General features: G+C 36.0%; 3 protein-coding genes and 1 non-coding gene across 4 annotated transcripts; 1 reads left to right on the top strand and 3 right to left on the bottom strand.

Annotated features, from left to right (window-relative positions):
- Positions 1–52: 52 nt before the first annotated feature.
- Positions 53–3528, bottom strand: LOC115713995 (subtilisin-like protease SBT1.2). Its single transcript, XM_030642497.2, has one exon. The coding sequence runs from the start codon at positions 2563–2565 to the stop codon at positions 220–222; it is 2346 nt and encodes a 781-aa protein (XP_030498357.2). The 5' UTR covers positions 2566–3528; the 3' UTR covers positions 53–219.
- On the top strand, positions 2564–4344 carry LOC133037193 (uncharacterized). The gene is made up of 2 exons (XM_061114057.1): positions 2564–2633; positions 3527–4344. The coding sequence occupies exons 1-2, from the start codon at positions 2564–2566 to the stop codon at positions 4342–4344; spliced, it is 888 nt and encodes a 295-aa protein (XP_060970040.1).
- A 1962-nt stretch (positions 4345–6306) lies between these two features.
- LOC115713998 (xyloglucan galactosyltransferase MUR3) lies at positions 6307–9046 on the bottom strand. The gene has a single exon (XM_030642498.2). The coding sequence runs from the start codon at positions 8427–8429 to the stop codon at positions 6648–6650; it is 1782 nt and encodes a 593-aa protein (XP_030498358.2). The 5' UTR covers positions 8430–9046; the 3' UTR covers positions 6307–6647.
- A 5329-nt stretch (positions 9047–14375) lies between these two features.
- Positions 14376–14482, bottom strand: LOC133037519 (small nucleolar RNA R71). The gene has a single exon (XR_009687606.1). It is a non-coding gene; the product is annotated as a small nucleolar RNA R71 (small nucleolar RNA).
- Positions 14483–18899: the final 4417 nt, after the last annotated feature.

Here is an 18899-nt window from a genome sequence, read left to right as displayed (position 1 = left end):
CTGTAGTGGCATTTCCTATTTCTAGTACTTTAAGAAATTATAAAGGCAAAAGTGAAGCAAGGAAAATGTTTATAATGATTTAATGAAGAAGACTTGTACTCATAGCTAATATTCTTAAAATCTTGATGGTAAATTCCATCCTCAAATATTGAAGATAACAAATCCTCCGAGTCAACAAACAAATCTCAGGATTTTTCTAAATCAATAACAGATAAACATTCACTCATTATGGTCATTTTGTTTCTTCCATGTCACTGATATGGGGCTTCTAACTCTATGAGCATTATTCACCCATGTCAAATGCCCTTGTGCATAGCTCACACTGTCTTTATCACCTCTCTTTCTTGATATGAACCATACCTTATAGTTCAAAACCTGATTTTTGTGTCTAAATCTTAACCTCTTAGGCTTGACAATAACTTTAACACCCTGTGGTGCTTCTATTTCCAGTGAGTAAATGGAATTAGGACTCCCCACATTTGTTACTCTCCTCTTGATCATCTTACTCCTCATTCCATGCTTGAAAATAACCGAAATGGAAGGGTAATTAAGGCTGAAACCTTTGTTCATCATCAGAATTTGATGACAGCTTACATTCTTGTGAGTAACTGAGAACACTTCTGATGTTGTGTAGCCAAGTGTGCAAAGATGAGTGACATACTCATCTGGTTTGGTGTCATAAACCAACCCGGGATCAAGAGCTTTTATCGGGTTAACATGTCCAGCGCCAACAGCAAAAACTCCAGCAGGTTTGTCCCAATCCATTATTGGTTTTCCTGAATGGTCAGTTACATCAGCAGTTGTCATAATCGCGGATTTAACAGCTGCAGGGCTCCATTTTGGGTGAGCAGAACGGATAAGAGCAGCAATGCCACTTACATGAGGGCAAGCCATTGATGTCCCAGACATGACAGTGAAGTTAACTCTCCTGGAATCTTCAGGGAGGCCACTGGGGCCTAAGTTCTGAGGCCAAGCAGCAATGATATTGACCCCGGGTGCTATAACATCTGGTTTGAGGATTGAAGGGTTAGAAAAACTCGGTCCTCTACCCGAAAACTGAGCTACACCAGGTGCTTCTGATTTGCCAATAATAGTTCCACCAAACTTGATTCTTCCCATTGGTCTTCTTGTTGAGTTTATGTAAGTTTTCAAGACTATTGATTCATCAAAACCAACTAAAGTTGCAGGCAAAACATGGACATCAACCGAATCTTCTTCCAAATTCAGCTCAGTATTTGTCAAAATCATAGCTAATCCACCAGCTTCCAACACAGCTTGACCTTTCTCTGATCTCCCATTAACTCCTCTATCACAAACCACCATTTTGCCACTCACTTGAGCCTTTGGAAGAGACCCTTTAAGGCAAAACCGACTCCCTTGCTCCTCGTTGACATAAACTATCTCTAGCTTTTTCTGAGAGCCCGAAATTCTGTTCCCTGGATAAAGAGATTCTCCATAGAGAGTTTGGCCATTTCCCATTTGAACTACAGCAGGGAATTTCCTGTCCATTGTGCTTGCTCCAATGGTAGCAACCCAAGGCGCTTCATTAGCTACCGAGCTCTCAATAGGGCCATTGTTTCCAGCCGCGCACACAACAGTGATTCCATGTTCCATTGCTCGAAAACTTCCAATGGCAATGCTATCTGCGAAAAGGGGTATGGGAAAACCGCCTAGAGAGAGTGACAGAACATCAACTCCATCTGAAATTGCAGCATCCATAGCAGCAAGGATATCAGAGCTGTAACAACCATTGTACCAACAAACTTTATAGGCTGCAACATGAGAATAAGGAGCAATTCCTCGCGCCACTCCAGCTCCATTCCCTAACACATTAGCCATAGCAACCGAAGCTCCACCAGCAGTGGAAGTAGTGTGGCTGCCATGTCCATGTGAGTCTCTTGGCGAAACATACTCCATAACACTCTCTGGTACTGAGGCTGATGTTGAACTTGAAGCCACTTTATGGCCTCTTATGAAGAATCTCGCGCCAATGAGCTTCCTATTACAACTTGAGGTGTTAAAGTTTTCGCCTTGTTGACACACCCCTTTCCATTTTTTTGGAACCTGAGGCATACCATAGTCATTGAAGCTAGGACTCTCAGGCCAAACACCAGTGTCAAGCACACCAATTATGGTTCCGATTCCAAACCTTGCTTTGTTATACCAAGCATTTTCTTTTATTGGACTTAATCCCAAGAACTTGTGAGAATAAGTAGTTTGAAGTTGTAGTCTTTGGTCAGGCCTTATTGCTACCACACTAGGCAACTTTTGCAGCTTTTCTAGCTCGGATTCTGATAACCGAGCAGCAAAACCTTCCAATGCTGAATTGTAAGAGTAAACAAGACGCGAAGAAGGGTGTTGTTCTTGTTCTTCATCATCATCAGAGGAAATGGATTGTTCAAGAAATGAAATGTGCCAATTGAGCTTAGTAGTGAAAAGAGAGCTTGCCATGCCTTGTGAGTGAAGCTGAACAATGTATGTTTGGAGAGTAGTAGTGTTTGCTACCTGGTGAGAAACCAAAGAAAAGAAAATGATGGAAAATAAGAAATGGGGTTTGGATTTCATGGTTGGTGAGTTGAGTTTGAGTTTGAGTTTGATGAATCAGCATGGTTTGGTAGAAGAAATGTTGGGGGGTATTTGAAGAAGAAGAAGAGAATTGAAGAGCTGGGAATTTTCTGAACTTTGAGTATGAAACTCGTGAAATATAAGAGCTCTAAATCACGAGGATCCTTTGTTGAAAGAGAGAGAGAGAAAGACAAGAGCTTAAGGTTTGAGGAGCTAAAAAAGAGAGCTTGTTTTATTATGTTTCTAAGTTTTGAACTTCACGAGATATCTTGGCTAAGTCTTTAACACACGAAGAAATTGATGAATGTTCTTTGATGTTGTTGTGATTTGATATGTAATGAGATGTTTTGAGTATTTTGTTGTGTACTTTAGAGATATGACATTGTGAGTGTAGCTTAGTTTGCATTAAATTGCATGGTTGAAAGTGCATTTATGGACACGCTCTTAAGTTTGGTCTCCCAATCACATGCTTTTTCATCCTTACTACCTGTAACCCTCCCCTTAATTTTTAAAAAATTTATACATATGAACATTGCTATTGAAATATGTTTTACTATTAATGATATTCTCTAAAAAATTATTTTTTAAATTATATGAGACTCAATATTTAATTATACTAATAGCGATATGATACTGAAAAGAATGCTAAGCACGTGCTTTTTATTAGTATAATTAAGTATTAAATTTTATAAAATTTAATATATTAATTTTTATAAAATATCGTTAATCAATCATAAGGTGCCACATAAACACCGCTATTACCTTATAATAATACTATTTCTTTTTTTTATATTGGAGGAGGGAAAATTGAACTTGGGACATCTCCTTCGGAGAAAAAATGTGGAACCACTAAACTATGCCTATGACTACAGACAATACTCTTTTAATTTGATAATTATTATAAAAAATTACTAATTATTAGCAAAACTCTGTTCCTAATGGTATTAAATACCATTGATAGTCAATACTTTGCACGCACTCGTTACATGCCCTGCTGCTAAGAGATGCTGGGACCGAGTAGGAATAGGCACTGCAGTACAACAAGAAGATACTTTTCTGGTTTGGTGCATTAACAGTTTTCAGCAGCTGGACAAAGAAAAAAGAGAGCTGCTGGTGGCTTTGAGTTGGTCGATTTGGAACGCGAGAAATGATAAGGTGTGGCAAAATAAAATAGTCGGTGTCGATAACATTGTTACGTCAGCAAAAACCTTCCTTAACCAATGGAAAAACGCACAAGATTCAGTCATTGAGACTACATTTTCGGGTTCTTTAGCCGAAGATGCTGCTGTGTGTTGGGTGCCTCCATATGATAATAGTGTTAAGATAAATGTTGACGCGGCTATGTTTAACGAAAACCGACAATTTGGAGTTGGTCTAGTTGCTAGAGATACACAAGGACTACTAATTGAAGGCTGCACTAAACTGTTCCAAGGCCAAGCTTCTGCTGCTACAGCCGAAGCCATGGGAATCCGTGAGGCCCTGAGCTGGATCAAGAAGAAACGTTGGACAAATGTGTGTATCGAGACAGACTGTTTACAAGTGATTCAAGCCTTACGAAGCACAATTGAGATGAGATCCATGTTTGGTCAAGTGGTGAATGTTTGTAAGGACATGCTTAAGTTTTTAAATGATGTTAGTATTTACTTTGTAAGACGATCAGCTAATATGGTTGCTCATAGCTTTGCCCGAGCCTCTATATTCTACCCTGATTGCACTTTCAGTTTGGAGTCTGTTCCAACTGATTTGTTACCTACTTTGGTAGCAGAGATGGTTATTTAATAAAATTATTTCCATTCAAAAAAAAAAAAAATTGTGACCTTAATTTTTTTCTAAACTATAGAAAACTACTAAAAATAGATACAATATCAATATCCAAAAACATAACAAAAGAGCTTACATAGCTGCTAAACATTTACACTTAATGTTTTCACATTTTTTTAACTTATTTTAGCAATAGTTTACACTTTTTTTTCCTTTACAAAATGATTTGAATTACAATAAGATAATCACAAGAAAACATTGATAATTCAAACCAGCATAACAAGCATTATACTTTTAGATTATTATTTCGAAAGTGTTTAAAAAATTAAAAGGTACAATTTAATGAAAATAATAATTTAGGGACAAATTAATTTATCATTTATAATAACTGCAAAGTTACTAATAGAATATATACTTTTATCTAAAAAAAATAACTTAATATATTTTATTGTTTTAGGAAAACTTAGTGCATGTTTGACATCATAACTAAAAAATTGTTTTTTGTTTTTAAAAACTGAAAAATTGTTTTTTAAAAACAATTTGGCTTGTTTGGCCTTGTTTTTTGAAAACTGTTTTCAGAAAACAAAGTTACAAAAAACAAGAATTTTGAAAAACACTAACCAAACATGACTTGTTTTTAAAAACTTCAAAAACTATTTTTTGTTATTATTTCTAAAAACAATTTTTTGAAAACAAAAAACAGAAAACAATATCAAACATGCTCTTAAGTACTCTATATACTCAAATATTTTGATCCAGGGTTTGTGGTTAAAGACTCTTCATCTCATAAAGTGTCTACTCTACTAGTACTCGGCGTTGGGAGGGTAGTATTCGGCCGGAGCTGGCAGAGGCCTCGGAGATCAAAGAGGTCCTTAGCTGGTTGAATCTTCATCAGTTTTCTCCTGGCAACTCAAGCTGTAAGAAGCAATATACATACAAATGCTCTCATCTTTTGGCCAAGTTATTCACCAGTGTAATGAGGTGTTGAGTTCCTAGACTAATATTTTTTTTTTTTATATTTATATATTTAGTTAAACATTCTACAAATCAAGTTGCCAATATTATTGCTAGACTATAGAATGCTTTTTATGAACTTCTCTCTGTCAATTTTTTTTGTTTATGAGATTGGGAGAGTCGAACTTAAAACCTTCTAAGAAAAGTGTGTAACTAATAAAACCAATTTAAGCGGCTGCAGTTGGAATTTTATTTAAAAAAAAAAACAACTTGTGTTTCTATTATCACTTTATTTTATTATGATATGACTAAAAAAATTAGAATTGAAAAACAAACGACATAAAATTTGGAAATCACCGACATTTTCAGAATCAACAACATCAGTTATATTATATATCATATGCTAAGATAAACTACACCATCGAAGAAAACTATCAACACAAAAAATAAAATTCTGAAACGACAACAAGCACAAATGACAAGAAGCTTTTTATGGGTATGAATGAACTATCAAGATAATAAAACAAAACAAAAAACACCCACAAAATACATATTTTGCCTGATCGTTTTTCTGTAAACACATCTAACACTATTCCATATTTAAGGACAATATTATTATTATTATTATTATTATTATTATTATATTTAATCAGAAGCAAGACAAGATTTGAGATTTCCATTCTCTTGACTCAAGAGAAAAAAAAACAAGTAGTATCACAACAACAACAACAACAACAACAACGCGTCCCCTCCAAAATTAAATAAATAATAAAACATGTTACTCAAATACAGCTTTCAGGCAATGAATGAATGCATGCATGTGATTTAGTGAGTTTAAGCTTAATTAATTAATTAGTACATGTTGATTCTCCAATAGGAATTGGCCATATATACAAGATGGACAGTAATCAAATCTACAACAAACTTAATTAAATATATTATTCTTTTTCTTTTAAGAGAGGGAATTATTATTAGTATTCTTCTTACCTTCCAAAATCCATCATATAACAAAAAAGGAAAAGAAAATTGAAAAGCTCATCATATCAAACTTTATTTCCAGTAAATGGAAGATGAAAATTCAACACTACAATACATCAAAAAGAATGCCTGAACAGAATAGAATACATATTATGCAATAATTAATAAGAGAAAAAAAATAATAATGATAATAATATATGGTATATGAAACTAAAATTTTAATCTATGTTTTGGGTTTTAACAAAGATCTCAGGTCATAACAAAAGACAGTAAAACTAAGAAGAAAGATTTCTCATTACTTCTAAAACTGTTGTTTGCATATACTAAGAGCATTACTTTATAAACTGTTACTGTTGCTACTTCTGTTGTGTATATAGTTTACCTCAGTTTCATGCTTGATTCCTCTGCTCATTCTTCCATGATTTTTTCGCAACCTCTGCGGATTTATCAGTGGATTCACTGTTTTCACCCTTTGGTTTGGAGAAGAAAGGATCCCATTCATGGGGTCCCACTTCACGTTGTCCTTCTTCCAACAAAGCATACTTCCAACTGTTCTCTTCAATGAAGTTTTCATCTGTATGACCCTCAATGATGTCTCTCCTCAAGTTAGTAACTTTGTCTATGATTGCTTGTACAGAAACATCAAAGGCATCTTTGAGGGTCTCCAATTTTGAGCGAGGATCTGCATATACAAGTGTTGGGATAAGGCTTATAACATTCTCCCTCATGATCTTGACCTGTTCTGGTGGGATTTGAAGAAGCCTTTCCTCTATGCTGATATTCCTCTTTCGAATATCGTCTTCTGGGATGAAAACCGAATACTTTGTATAGTTTTTAGGGAGATGCCATGTGTATTGTGTGTATGCTGAACCCGGATGAAAGAAGACGGGAATGCAACCGGCTAACATTGAATCGAAAGCAGATCTTCGAGTGTAGGAATCGCCTTGCGGTTGTAAGCAGAAAAGAGAGCTCTGAAACATCTGCATTATACTGCTTGGTAAATGACACTTGCTCTCCCCAAAATCACATTCCAACAGTTTCCCAACTTTGGACCTTTTGCATTGATCAATAATCTGGCCTCTGATGGATTTGGGATTGTCAGGACGTGGAGCACCAGCGAAAGAGAAGAGCCACTTTCGCTCTAGCTTTCTCATTCGGTCCTGCCAGACGAATACATCTTCGTCTTTTGCTGGATGGAAGTATGTGGGATATGGAATGCCAAAGTCATTAGCATTCCATGGACTTGATTCAACAACAAGCATAGACATATTCTTTGCAGCTGGTAAGAAAAGAAGCTTGTTACCCCAATCCGATTCTTCCTCAGACAATCTTCTAAAATCCCAAGTTATTCTACCAGCAACAAGAAAATGATCCTTGCCACCCATGACATCCCACTCCGGCCTCTTCATAAGCCAATCAACCAAATCAAGTGAAGCTGCATCCCTTGTCGAAATATTGTATCCCCACAAATACCGAGCAATATCGAAACCAGCATAAAAGGGTACAAAAACAGCAGCAGCAATAGATGAATCTCTTGTCAAGCATTCATATTGCTTCATCCTGTTATTGAATATGACATCAACAGCAAATTGGTTTGTTGCATACCAACCTGTATCCGAAAACACACCCTCAACATTCTCTAATGGAGGACCAAGTCCAGCATTAGTAGTGAACTTACACATATTAGTCCAAAGACTTAAACTCCTACACTCCTTCAACATATCCTCATTAAACCTCGAAGGAAGTTCATGAACATATATATACCTCCCACCACAAGGATCACTCTTGTTATCAATGGTTCTCATTGCTTTCATGAAAGGAAAAGCCTCCTTTTCATGAACTTGGGTAACCACTTTTGGAGGAGGGTTAGCCATTTTTCGAGGACTAGCTACACTTCTGGTGGGTTTTGGAGGAATGGGAAATTTAAGATTACTGCCACTAGTTACATGAGTAACAACAACAGATGAATCAATGTTATCAACAGAAACAGGCTGTAATTTGACTGATTCATCTACACCATTACGACCAAGAACAGCAAAATGAAAATACAACAACAAAATCCAGAAAAAAGCAGATAAAGCTACCAAACAACAAAGCCGATTATGCTGATTCTTCCCCGTCCCTTTCTCCATTTGCTCGGACGGAACACTCGTCGCCGAACGACGTCTCATTAGATCACCAAATCCTCCCCATTTCGCGGATCACATTAAAAGTTTCAATTTTTATTGTTCTTTTGCATCAATTAACAACAACCCAAAAAATTCACATCCAAAATTTACATCAACAACTGATTCCAAGCTTACAAACAAAGTTTCTACTGTTACAAATCTACAATAATCAATACATTTATAATGAAACTAAGCTAAATACATCAAATCAAGAACCGAAATAATTGGTTCTTGTTCGAGCTAGCTCAATCCGTAACGTAAGAAACTAACACAGAATCAACGAGTATTGAATCAAAGAAAAATGATGCAGAGGATACTTACGGAGACATTTCAGTTCGCCTCATAACGATCCGAGAATTTTTCCTCTGGTTTTTGGTTAGAGAGAGAAAGAAGAAGAAGAACAAAGTGAAGCGGAGGAGAGAGAGAGAGAGAGAGAGAGAGAGAGCGAGGAGAGAGGTGCTTAGTTTAGTATATATAATTGACAGGAGTGTAGGCGCATGTTAGCAACGTGCGCCGCGATTGTCTGTTGTCGGTAGCCGATGTGATTGCGCCACGTGTCATTGGGACGAACGACGTGTCGGACCAAATATGAGTGATGTCACTCATCCCTTAAATTACGCTCGTTGAAAATCCCACTATTCTGAATCTGAACTGGAAATTTACTAAAATAAATAAATTAAAAATTGTGTACACGTGGAAGGTGTAGAGTGGTCAAATTATGGCCCCGGTCAGTTCAACCAATTGGGCCGGCCCAAGTGTAAGAGCATCTCTAACGATACTTTCTGTTTTTTTAGAGCATTTGCCACCTCTTACAAAAATAAGCTTCAATCATACAAAAAATTACGCGATAAGTTGAAAAGCACCACTTTTTTTGTATCCATTAATCAAAAATATCCTCATATTATATTTTATTAAAATATACCCACTTTTTTGAGTGGATTGTCTATTATACCCTCACTCTCTACTTAAGTCTAACATATAACCTAAAGGGTCTAATGGAGACATCATCTATAAAAGTGGGTATAGCTTAAAGGATATAAAAATAGAGGTAAAAATTAAAACAAGTAAAGTATAGTGAGTATACCATGTAATTTCCTCAAAAATTACTCTATATAATAGAAAATTGATAAGAGTTCTCTAAATGTAGACAGCTGGTTACTTTTTTTTAATAATTTTTTTTATAAAACTTAAAATACTATTACTTTATCATTATTTTATAAAACTAATTTATATTTAACAAATTCAAATTATAAAATATTATTTAAATAATCACATACTAATTATAGTAGAAAGTATACTTGGAGTGACAACAATAAAAATAGTTCTCTATTTTAACTTTTTAACTATTCAAACTAAAAAATAGAAAATAACATTGAAGATGCTCTAGTAGAGGTACACTAGGAAAAAAAACAAATTGATAATACCTTTATACATCATGATAAGAAATTGATTTATGATGATCTAGTAAGTAGTTGGGCTCTTAGCTACCTATAGCGTTACCATGAAGTCCAACATTAGTTTGAACCGTTGCTCCCTGTGAGCTCATCATCGAATACTTCTAGTCACATAGGGAGGGTGGTTCTTGAGTTGTATTTTGGGGGAGTATAATGTGACAGTCAGTAGTCCCGTGATCCGTACGGGGAAATAGCGGGTAAGCTGTGCAATCCCACATCGCTTGGGGGAAGGTCAAGTGTGATGATTTTGAGGTTGTGTAGATATGGGACTACATAGTTGAAGAGAGCATAAATGAATTGATTGGTACTACCTATATCAACAAGATACATCTTCTTTTCTGGTAGCCCATCTTGAAAGAACTCCACCGTTTAGCATGCTTAGCCTGGGGTAATTTCAGGATGGGTGACCTCCTGAGAAGTTTTCTTAGGAAGCGGGGGAGTGAGGACAAAGTACGCAAGAAAGACTCGTGTTGGTCTGTAGGGCCAGTCGCTAGTCCAAGAAGTAGCCAGAGTGACGTACCCGTGTATAAGAGTCATCATTTCGTGGATGTAAGGGCCCAATGAAGGCTTGAAGCGGGGACGTTACATATAATTTGTTTGTTGATGTGAGTACTTGCTTTGAAAGGTGGCAAGTTAGCTTGGGGGCGATAATGTCTCAGAATAATGGAAAGGTTCTATGGTCAACTGCTACCCTTGCATCAGACATGCTCGAGCCTCATGTGGTGGAGGCTTCAACCCTTCTCTATGGTCTTCTCCTTTGTTTGTAGTTGGGTTACACTCATATCACATATTTTTTCTGACGATGTGCGCCTGATGAACTCTCTTTCCAATAAGATGAATGTATGTAATGAGTATGGTATTGTTATTAAGAGTAATTTACGTTATAAACACTTAAGTTTAACTCTTGATTGCAAATAAATACCTAAGTTTATAATTTTTGGCGATAATAATACTTAAGTTATATTTTTTGAACTCTATAGGTACATAACCGTTAAATGTCAAGTCATTATCCACACACTATTTTCTTATTGGTATTTTAAAACTAATTATTCTTTTAAAAAAATAAAAATTTAATGACTTGGATCAATCAGGAATTGTCACGTAGCAATTTACTTAACACGTAGTCAGGTACCTACAGAAGTTCTTAATTATAAGTTAGGTATTTTTACCGTTAAAAATTAAACTTATATATTTATTTATAATTGAGATTTAAACTTAAATATTTATGTTATAAATTACTTTTGTTATTAATAATATTTTTCATGTTTGAAAGTTATTTTTTCATATTTTTATTTTTTATTGTAACCAAGCTAATAATTCTCTATAAATTGTTTCATTTTTTCAGAAATCTTTGGAGTTTGATGGTTGGATCTTTCGCCCAATTTATTTCCATAGATTATATTTGTATTGATCTCAGAGTAGAGATGGAAATTTATACCGCGGGGATGGGTAATCGCGGGGACCCGCCCCTAATGGGGTGGGGATTCCCCGTCTTGGTGGTTAATGGGGCGGTGGTGGGGGACAATTTCAATACCCGAAGCGGGGATAGGGCGGAGGCGGGGAAAATATTATCCGCACCATATCCGACCCCGATATAGATATATATATATATAATTTTTTTTTTATTCTTAACATATATATGGTATATATATGATTGATAATCAAAATTATTTTGATTATCATCCATAATCAAAATTATATATCCTATGAGAAGATCTAATGACGATAGTAAACTGATGATCATTGTGGATTACATGTGTAAAGATATTTCTTCTCGATTCTTGATTTCATCTTTGTTTACTTTTTAATTTGTTGGGAGGCTTGAGAGGTATGAGACTATGATCCTATATTTGGGTTATGATTTTTTTTTTCAAACTTTGAAACATATTTAGTTTTTATTTTCTACTAAGTTATACTTTTTTTTAAGTAGGTTTATCTTTTATCTTTTATGAATTATGAATGCATAATAAATATTTGTGAGAATATTGGTTTAATTTATTTTTTTCAATTATTTTAAATTAATTTTTTTTTCATTTTACCTTAATGGATACCCGATGGGTTCCCCATAACCGATGGGTATTCCCCTACCTCGAATCCGTTGGTTATTAGACGGGGATGGGGGTATAAATAGGTAGCGGGGATGGGGGCGGGGATTGCATTCCTCGTACATTAACCGCCCAATTTCCATCTCTATCTCAGAGGCCTTATTAATAGAATTATTATTTTTTTTAAAAAAAATAACAATAATAACAATAAACAATCTCTAATTAAAACGACAGTAATTTTACATTTATAATTATAATAATGATCTGTGGATCTGATTTTGTTGATTAATGTCCTAATTAATGCCACACTTTATTATTCATTCATCTTTTAAAATGGAAATCAATGTTTTATTATTTTTTTTTACTAAATAAAAATTTATGAAAAAGCATGTAAACCCAAAATACTGATTATTAGGAATTTGGAAAGAAAAAGATGCAGTTGATTAAAATATTATATAAAAAGAAATATGTATATATTGGCTTGATATATGTAGTGTATACTGTTAGGTTATAATTAACCTATATTTCGGGTCTTTAAAGTTAGCATTATCTCGTCTATTGGTGTCTTTTGGAGCAGTTTTACGCTTGATTTTCATTATTTCAGGTTCCCGGGGTGTTAAAGTTCGAATTCAGTCAAATGGCGAAAAACTGGGACAAACTTGGAAAAAATTGGAAAATTCGGTTCCTGAAGCATCAGTAGTCGCGACCTCTGATGAGCCTGGTCGCGACCCTTTTTCCTAGTCGCGACCCTGGTCGTGACTTCGTAAGATAGGCAGAAACTCGGTTTTTCGAGTTTTGCCTGTAGTCGCGACCAGCTTAAATGCTAGTCGCGACTATGTACGGAAATCGCAGATTTGACCTAATTTTGATTTTTCACTCAATTGGAGGCTCACCACTTATCCCTATATAAGGAATACGACATTGAAGGTCAAAGGCAAGCAAAAACAGACCTAATAGTGGAGGCAAAGTGGAGAGGAAGCTATCTTGAAGACCCGGAGCAATACCACCTTCTAGTTTCTTTCTTTTACCCTTTTTATTCTTCTTTATGTTTGTTTTTATTTCTGAATTAATCATGGATGTTTTTAGAGTTATTATGAACTAAATTTCCCAATAAGGGAGGATGATGAATGTTGTTTAAGTTTATGCCTAGTTAATAAATAATTGTCATTCCTTCATCTTATGTGTGAATACTATCTTTGTTTGTGTTTAATTTCATGTGCAAGCTTGATCACCTTTTACATGCTCTATGATCCTAATTCGAAATCTGAAAAGTGAGAATTAGGAATGCTAAAATTTGGATAGTCTAGGTTTTGATGTAAAACGAAAGTATTTACATAGTCTAGTGACTAATAGATTATTGCTTAATGTTGATTTTGTGTTGATCTAGTTAAGAAGTTAATTAGAGAACATATTATTTAGAACCTAAAAGATCTGAAAAAGAGTTAGGTTAATTTATAATCTGTCTTTCACATTGAGATAAGGATAGCAATTAGGCATTAACATAGGTAACTTATCAACAGGATTCACCTCCCTAATCTCTCATCTTGATTAATCTTCGTTAATTTTCTCTTTAATTTTCTGAGTTATTTACTTTTAAAATTGCAACTTAATATTTTACCAAATAGAATCATAATTATAATTTAGTAGTACTCAATCCAATTCCCTGTGGTTCGACCTCACTTGCGTGAGATACTACTTGATACGTTCACTTGCGTAATAAACAGAATTTTCGTAACAAGTTTTTTGGCGCCGTTGCCGGGGAATTGTTTAAAGATTGATATTACACAAAATTATACTAACTTCTACTTTGGTATATTTTCTCTTGCTGATTTTTCTAACCTTTTTCTTGCAATATTTTCTTGATCTATTTCAGGAATCATAAGTGTATGCGCCGTCAAGGACAAGCAGTGATATTACCAGTTGATCCCGAAATCGAGAAAACTTGTAGGAGAAACCGAAAGAACAAGAGGCAAGAGGGAGTTTCAGCAACTGCTGAAACTTCAGACATCATGGCTGCCAATGCTGCAAACAATGGAGGCAACAACGGTAACAATGGTGGCGCAGTAGAAGATCAAGCTAATGGCCGCAGCTTGAGAGATTACATTCTCCCTACTCTGACGGGAGTGCAGTCATGTATCAGGCCACCGGCAGTGGATGCAAACAACTTTGAGATCAAACCTGCCATACTTCAGATGGTGCAGTCTTCAGTTCAGTTTGGTGGCCTCCCTTCTGAAGATCCTAATCTGCATCTTTCTAACTTCATGGAACTCTGTGAAACCTTTAAAGTTAATGGAGTTAGTGATGATGCTATTCGACTGAGACTGTTCCCATTCTCTCTTAGAGAGCGAGCCAAGAGTTGGCTAAACTCCTTGCCACCCAACTCTATTGCCACCTGGAATGATCTGGCAACGAAATTCTTGTCAAAGTTCTTTCCTCCAGCCAAGTCTGCAAAGCTGAGAGGAGAAATCAATAACTTTTGCCAACAAGACAATGAATCTCTCCATGAGGCTTGGGAGAGGTTTAAAGATCTAATCAGAAAGTGCCCTCATCATGGTATAGAGAAGTGGATGCTGGTCCACAATTTCTACAATGGGTTGGTAGGAAATACAAGAACTTTAATAGATGCTGCAGCTGGAGGAGCCTTTATGAGGAAGAGTGCTAATGAGGCCTATGATCTATTGGAGGAGATGGCTCTAAACAATCAACAGTGGCCAACTGAGAGGAGTCAATCAAAGAAGGTAGCTGGTGTGTTAGAGGTGGATGCCATCACTAAGTTGACAGCTCAGGTAGAAGCATTGACAAAGATAATTGCAGGGCAAGCTAAACAAGCCCAAGTTGTTTGTGAGTTATGTGGAGGAAGTCACCACTTTTCAGAGTGTCAAGCAGATGTAGATGATTTGCCAATGGATGAAGCTAAAGCCATTGGAAATTTTTCACAGAGTAATAACAACAATTATGGGTTCAACCAGGGTAATAACCGAAGAAACAGTGGGTTCTATCAGCAACGAAATCAGAACCAGAATCAGAATCAACAGTTTAATCAGCAACAAACCTCTGGTGGAAATTCTGGTTTGCAGACAGATTTATTGCTACAATTCATGACTGAAACTAGATCTTCCATTAAAGACCTGCAGACTCAGATGGGCCAACTAGCAACTCAGGTAGCAACCCGTCCTCAAGGAAATTTGCCTAGTACAATTGAAATTAATCCTAAGCAAAACTGCAATTCAATTACCCTGAGGAGCGGTAAGAAGTATGATGGGCCTGAATTGACACAACCAATTGATGTAAATAAGGAGATTAAAGTTCAACCAGTGCCAACCCCAACACCAACAGTAGAGAAGGCTACTGATAGCTCAACACAACCACAACAGTCCCCACCAATCAGTATTGATCATCATGAAAAGATACCTTATCCTCAGAGACTCCGTAAGACCAATCTAGACAAGCAGTTCACAAAATTTCTAGAGGTCTTCAAAAGACTACACATCAACATTCCTTTTGCTGAAGCCTTGGAACAAATGCCCCGTTATGTGAAGTTCATGAAGGAGATATTGTATAAGAAGAGAAAATTGGAGGACTATGAAACAGTGGCATTAACTGAGGAGTGTAGCGCCATTTTGCAAAAGAAACTACCGCCCAAGCTTAAAGATCCGGGTAGTTTCAATATTCCATGCTCTATAGGGGGTTCGGTGGAAACTAAAGCTCTATGTGATCTAGGAGCAAGCATTAATCTAATGCCTTTGTCTGTCTTCAAGAGGCTAGGATTGGGAAAAGCAAAGCCTACAACAGTGACTTTACAACTGGCAGATCGTTCTTTGACTCATCCTCGTGGGATAATTGAAGATATACTGGTGAAGGTTGGTAAGTTTATCTTCCCTGCTGATTTCCTAATTCTTGATATGGAGGAAGATTCAACTATTCCCATTATTTTGGGAAGGCCATTCTTAGCCACGGGCCGAGCATTAATAGATGTTCAAAAGGGAGAGTTAAAGTTGAGAGTGCAAGATGAAGAGGTCAATTTTAATGTTTTTGCCCCAACCGACATTCCTACCTGTTGCAAGATTGAGATGGTGAAGGGTTCTTTTGTTAAAGCTGATAAGAAGAAAGCAAAGCCTAAAGAGCGACTTCGAACGATTCAGCGTCGTTGGAAAAGATTGATGTGTGGTAGTTCTGAAGGTGAGTTTACTCTTGTGCAAAACTCTAAAATCAACACGAATGGTGGTCAATTTTCTTCATTTAGTACGAGGGCTCTTTTGGATGGAAAGGGTCCACCTAACCCTTTTTGATAGGGTCTCAGGTAAGTTTCTTCTCTCTGCATATTACTGTATACATTGGGGACAATGTAATATTTAGTTTGGGGGGAGAGACTTAAAAATTTTAAATTCCGCACTTTAATTTCTGCATTTTAATTTTCTGTTTTAGTTTTTTGTTTTAGTTAAGGAATGGCAATAAGCTTGATGATAGTTGTATACTGCTGATTAGTGTGATGTGTGTTAGGCTATTTTTAGCCTATGTTATGGATCCGATTTATGTGCATTCTTAGCTGTGTTGGGACGGAATTACGCTTGTTTTCTATGTTTTCAGGTTCTTTGGAGTAAAAGAGGTCTCGGGTGCAGAAATTCACTGAAAGACGTGCTGAGCCGAAGAAAAACCTTCATTTTTGAGTTTTTGCATATCTGGCCGCGGCGATGAAGAGTCTCGCCGCGGCGAGATACGAGAAACAGAGAGAGGCTGAATTTGGCATAATCTCGCCGCGGCGAGAGGAAGCATGGCCGCGGCGAGATCCCGTACGGACCGGGGGTATTTTCGTCCATCGAACCCTAAATTTCAAGTATAAATAGAAAACTGCGATTGGAAGTCAAGGGAAGCGATTTGGAACCCTAAAACACAGCAGAAAGAGGCAAGAAGAGCAAAGGAAATCAAAGTGAAGATCCAGATTCATCCACCAACAGTTTCTTTCTCTATTCCTCTTTAATTTATTTATGTTGAATATTGCTTTAGGAATGGTTATGGATTTGTTTCTGAACTAAATTTCCCATTTAGGGAGGATGATGATTGTTGTTTAATGTTTTGCCTAGTTAATATTTAATTACCATTCCTCCATTCTTGTTTGTGAAATTATCTTAATTTGTGTTTAATTTCATGTTTAAGATTGATCACCTTGTGCATGCTTTATGATCTCAATTCGAAATCTGAAAAGTGAGAATTGAGAATGCTAAAATTGGGATAATCGATGTTCTATGTGAAACGAAAGTATTTACATGACTTATGTGACGAGTAGATTATTACTTAATGCTGATTTCATGTTAGTTTAATTAAGGAATTAATTAGATAACATGTGATTTAGAATCTAGAAGATCTGAAAGGAGCTAGGTTATTTCATAATCTGTCATTCACTCCAAGAATAGGATAGTAATTAAGCATTAACGATTTGGGTAAACAACAACAGGATTCTCCTCCCTATTGTCTCATCTTGCTCAACTTTAAATTGCGTTATTAAGTTTTCTGAATTTCTTTCATATTTTACTGTTTTTAAATAATAATTGCTTTTGATTTACCAAATAGAATAATAAGTATAATTTAGTGGTACTTAATCCAATTCCCTGTGGGATCGACCTCACCTGTGTGAGTTTTACTACTTGATTGCGTATACTTGCGTAGTGTTTAAAATTATAGCAACAAGTTTTTGGCGCCGTTGCCGGGGAATTGTATAAAGATTGATATTACATAAAATTATACTAACTTCTACTTTGGTTAATTTTTTTTGCTTATTTCTAATCTGTTTCTTTTAGATTAAATTTTGTAATATTATTAAAAATTAAATTTTGTTCTAATTTAGTTTTTCTTTTTGATTTTAGTATTAATTTTGTTGTTTCAAATTTTTATCTTTTTAGTACTAATTTAGTTTTATTTTTCTTTTAATTTTACTAATGTTTTACTTATGAGTTTGACCTGCAAGATAAATCCAGATGCTATATCTTGAGGATTTTGCCCAACAACACAATGAACCATTCTATTCTGCTTGGAGGAGATTTAAAGAGCTTGGAGAGAGATGTTATCCCACTTTCTCAAGTGGATGTTTTACGTGGCTCTTTTATAACGGACTTAATGATGAAACAAGAAACTGGGTTGATTATGGAGCAGAGGTCACTGGAGCGCCTCTATTAATGAGAGGTTATGACGTAATAAATCTGTTGAATGATATGGCAGATTTTGATTACGACTGGCATTGGGATCCATCACTTCAGGGTTGGAGTCACCAATACCCACCTTATTGCCCAAATTCATCCCAACAAACTGAAAAAGAGGAGCAACTTCTATCACTTCTACAATCACTTCCAGGAGAGATGAACCGCTTAACTGACATGGTGAGATCCTTATGTGATAATTCAATGACTCATGATTCAGAATGTAATAACTCCAATGATGAAAGTTATGAGAGTTGTTGGTACAATGAAGAAGGGTCATTATTTGAATACAAGGAAGATAATGAGCCTACAATTGAAGATCAAGATCCTTGTGAAGAGGAACTCATTGAATATGAAATCACAAGTGAGGGTATGGATAGCCAAGTGGAGAGTGAGCAACAAGAAGAAGGGTTGTTAGATGAAAGTGTAGAAACTGTGACATTGGAGGATGAAGAAGAACATGGCATCATTGATTCAACTTTATCAATGATATTGACTAATAAACCACCAATGAATTCATATATTTCATCAACACCATATTATATCCTCTACAAGCTACAAAAGGCATCTCCCCAAGCACATCATCCAAAGTCTTATGTTGTTGGTGCTGATTTTACTTCAAACTCATCACTTGCCAAGCTTGAAGGCAAGTACAACAACAATTTTCAAGTTGTCTTGCATGACGCTTATTACGGGCGTCAACCCCTTTTAAGGGGCTCAGGTAAGTTTCTCTCACCCTGGTTTATTGTCACACATTGGGGACAATGTGTATTTTAGTTTGGG

The sequence above is a fragment of the Cannabis sativa genome, chromosome 4 (genome assembly GCF_029168945.1).
Source record: "Cannabis sativa cultivar Pink pepper isolate KNU-18-1 chromosome 4, ASM2916894v1, whole genome shotgun sequence".
NCBI lineage: Eukaryota > Viridiplantae > Streptophyta > Magnoliopsida > Rosales > Cannabaceae > Cannabis > Cannabis sativa.
Note: the sequence above shows the minus strand (reverse complement) of the source record. Positions and strands in the feature narration are given on the sequence as shown.